Below are 4,216 nucleotides of genomic sequence, written 5' to 3' on the forward strand. Positions count from 1 at the left end.
ACTATTACTAAAACTTAGAAATCAATGTACTTTTAAATATTATTGAACTTACATATTGTGGATTCTAATACCTTAATAATCTTATTTTACTATCATTATTTCTACTTTTAATCTACTTTTATATATTGTCTTTAATTTCTTTGCTATTGTCTTTTATTTTATTTTCATTATACAAAAATCTCATCAATCTCTGGAACAATGTTAGAATTTATTAATTTTGATTTAAAATAGTTTTTTATTTTTATTTTAGACAACTCCTTTGAGTTCGACATCCTTGCTTACACGATCACTATTCTCTATGAACAATTCGTGCGCTTGCGAGTTATAAATATTTAAAACATACCCGTTTTGGGTCCATCAGGGTATTGTAGTCATATTAAAGAAATGTTTGACCAAAATCGTATTCAGGGTATTATTTTGTTCTATTTTGCAAAATACATGGTCCAAATTGTCATTTAACAAAACACATGATCCGATCGGTAACTTTTGCAAAACACGAGGTCCAAAATGATATTTATCCTATAAAATATTATTATTACATTAATATGTAATACATAATAAATACATTACATATAAGTATCATGTGTACAAATAGCATGACTATGTAACTATATAAGATATTAGAGTAACATTTATCTTCTATCGAGAATAAAGAAGTTTATTCTCTAATCATTGATGTGTGATTTAAATAATATCATGAATGTTTTGTATTTTAAATATGATAGTTTGTGATAAATTATATTATTATTTAAAAAAATAACTTAAATAATGTTTTAGTTAAATATTTCTTTTAATATGTCTGTATCATTTTTTTTATATATAATATTGTTTATTTATTTAAGATTTATATAATAATCATAAAAAATTAATAAAACTAATTAATAATTTTTTAAAATAAAATTAAATAAAAGGGATATTGATCGTTCCTAGTGTATATATACAAAACAACAATTTTGAATCCAAATTCTGTGATATTTACTTTCAATGATATAATCCAAGACATTTGATTAAAATGGAAAATAGTTATGACCTGATTTAGAAACATTTAATATATATAATTTTTTTTTAGAAAGAAAACTTTTACTTCATTGACTTTTTAATTATTATTTTCAGCTCATTGTTCTTAATTTTTATTTGTAAGGATTCTTAATTTTCTTTTAGGTTGTCATCGAAGCTTTTCTTTTTTTTAAGGAAAAAATAATAATTATGCATTATTATAATTTAATTATTCATCTACCAAATAATAAATAAATAAATAAGAGACATATATGGCCCATGTGGAAGCGCGTGATTCCCACTCGCCCTTTGTTCATTCTTCCAATCTCTTTGTTCTGAGTTGTTGTAATTCACATCTATCTCTCTCCCAAAAAAAAAACTTTGGAATCACATCAAAACCAAAAACAACAAATAATTCAAACCTCAAAAAATTATAAATAATAAAATAAAAAAATATTTTGGTGATATTGGGAGAGGCTGCGGCGCCATGAGCGACCACCACCACCACCACCACCACCATCCACGGCTGAGCAACCTCCGCACGACGGCCCAGCTTCTTAGAGAAGCCAGCACCACCTTCACCACCAACCTCGCCACCTTCCTCTTCCTCTCTCTCCTCATCTTCTCTTTCCGTACAGTCGTCGAGAATGGCACCCACTTCGTCACCTCCTTCATTGATCGTGACCCTTCTCTAAAGTCTCTCCTCTCTCGCCTCGACCTCGCCGGAAACCAACACCAGAATAATCGTCTTCGTTCCTCCTCATCTGATTCCCCCTCTCCCGCCACGCTTCGTCGACACCACCGTCGTCGACCTTTTCTTCATCTCACTAGGGTTGGAACCCTCGACGATGACTTCTTTTCTGGAGATGACGACGATGATCGAAGCCTCTTTGGATCTTATCGAAAAGATTCCGTTAATGCTAGCATCGTTTTGTACACCAGCTTGGGTCCGAAGATGGGTTTCTCCGATCTGGTTATTGATAATGGGATTAGGGTTTCGGAGGTTGTTCGGTATGGGGTTACTTTTAGAACCGAGGAGAAAGATGAGAAGAAGGATCAAGACGAGGAGAAGCAAGACGGTGTATCGTCTGGATTGGAGAACGGTCATCAAGAAGAATCGGATCGGATTGTGGATTTGCAGTTCTTCATTAAGGGTTTGGAGCTCGGCCGTCGTGATGCGGCGTTGCTGTTCTTCCTTGTGAGTTTCTTATCTGCAGCTTATGGGTGGGTAATACTAGGGTTTCTGGTAACGTATTCTTGGGTTTTGGGCATTGTTTTCACCACTGTTGTTAATGATCTATTAGGGCGATTTAATTCTTTTGCTGGACTAATCTGGGATGGGTCAAGATTAGGGCTTAAGAGGCTATCTGGGTTCATTCTAATGAGATGGGCAGTGAGAGATGCATTGACTCAGCTTCTTGGTTTGTGGTATTTTGGAGAAATTGAAGACCAGTATTCGTTTTTCAAGTTGTTTGTGAGGTTGAAACTGATGCCGTTCTCTGTTATGTCTCCGTGGATTCGAGGTTTCGAAAAGGAGATTTCAGGGTTTTTGTTTACTTGGTTCTTGTTGGATACATTTGTGGCTTTTGTGTTCGCTGTGGATGCTTGGATTGCCATAGTTGATTCGAGGAAGAGTGGAAGAGAAATTGTTAAAGAAGGCTGTTATTTGATATCCACCATGTTTAACCAAGCTGTCCAAGTTAAATGTTTGGAAGCTGTGTTTTGTGGCTCATTTTTGAGGTGGGTTTTGGCTCGGGTTTGTGGCAAGTCTTTTGCCAAGCTTTTTCAGTCCACCATGGAAGTTTACTTCATGGTTGTTTGGCTTATCTTTTACTTTGCGGCAAGATGTAAAGATGCTAATTCTCAGGGAAGGAGGTTTGGGCGAAGGGAAATGGAGAACTTGATTGATGGCCTTAGATGATAGTCAATGGTAATTGAATGGCATTTTTCTCTTGGAGACCATAAATCAGCGGGTAAACATGCAGTGCTCCGTTCTCTTAATTTGCAATCCCAAGTGATTTTGCACTGCCGTTGTTTGAGTTATCAGTGGTCACCAACAATGAGTTGTATGTACTTTGTCACAAGGCAATATACTATTTGTGTATATACCGCCTGGTATTCAATCCTACATGTGTATATTATGTTGCAATCAATTGTTTCAAACCCTACAGTACCATGAGAAAATCATATCATTGTTGGAAATTGGAATTACTTGTGCTGCTGTAGCTGTGAGCCTTCATTCTTGTAGTCAATTGAGTTATGCTGGACCCTTTTTTTTTTCTATCTTTTCTTTTTTAGATTCACCTTATACGAGGTTCTTTCGTGTTATGTATTAAATTTTTTGCTGCATTGAATGATTTCTATATTCCAAAGTGAATAATAGATTAGATGGATAAAAAAGTCTATTTTGCAGACCTAGAATGCTGAGATATTTTATAATACAGCAGAGTGAGGGCTTCTTTTGGTATTTTTACTCAAACTTCTCTTATTATGTTTTCGATAATAGTATTCTGTGACAGAAAAAGAATGCTGTGGTGGGACTGGATTATCTTGTGTGTTAGATAGTGGAGACAACCTGATACAATTAATGTGCTAATTGTTCTGTGCCCAGATTCATGATTGAAGAAAATGCAACTTTAATCAAACTTTTGCAGAAACACAAGCATATATTATGTTACATTTGAGTCACAATGCTCTATTATGAATTAACTTTGCTGTGAGTGTAAAACTTCTGTGTAGATTAGCTAATGTTGTTCCATTGTTTTTTTTCTTACTAAACTTGCCAATGATTGAGTGAAAACAAGATCTGTTTTTATGAAGATGCAAGTAAAGATATCAAGTTTGATCCTAGAGGGGTAGCTGAAATGGTCGGGCATTTGATTTGCTCCCAAAAATAATGAGGTTTTGAGGCTTTTCTGAGGTAATTATTTGACGGGAAGCCTAATAACTTATATGTACATAAGTTTGGAAACTAGTTAGTTCCTGCATTTAGACATTTTATGTCAGCAAAACCATCCTAATTGAGTCACTTTATTGTTGTGCAAAACAGTGATCAGTGATTCCTAAATGTAAGACAAGCTTCCGAAGAAGAAGGAATAATGAGTGTAAGAGCAAGTATTATGGGGTCTAAAACTCGGCCCAAAAATCTAAGCCACCTTATCCACGACAGCTTTCCAAGATTATTGGTTTAGATAAATGATGGAGGTTGCTTGAGTCTTTA

General features: G+C 34.6%; 1 protein-coding gene across 1 annotated transcript; it reads left to right on the forward strand.

The window, feature by feature from the left end:
• Positions 1–1,307: 1,307 nt before the first annotated feature.
• On the forward strand, positions 1,308–3,275 carry LOC133831112 (uncharacterized). Its single transcript, XM_062261277.1, has one exon. It carries the CDS (start codon positions 1,484–1,486, stop codon positions 2,915–2,917), a length of 1,434 nt encoding a protein of 477 aa, XP_062117261.1. The 5' UTR covers positions 1,308–1,483; the 3' UTR covers positions 2,918–3,275.
• The last annotated feature ends 941 nt before the right edge of the window (positions 3,276–4,216 follow it).

This window comes from Humulus lupulus, chromosome 4 (genome assembly GCF_963169125.1).
Source record: "Humulus lupulus chromosome 4, drHumLupu1.1, whole genome shotgun sequence".
NCBI lineage: Eukaryota > Viridiplantae > Streptophyta > Magnoliopsida > Rosales > Cannabaceae > Humulus > Humulus lupulus.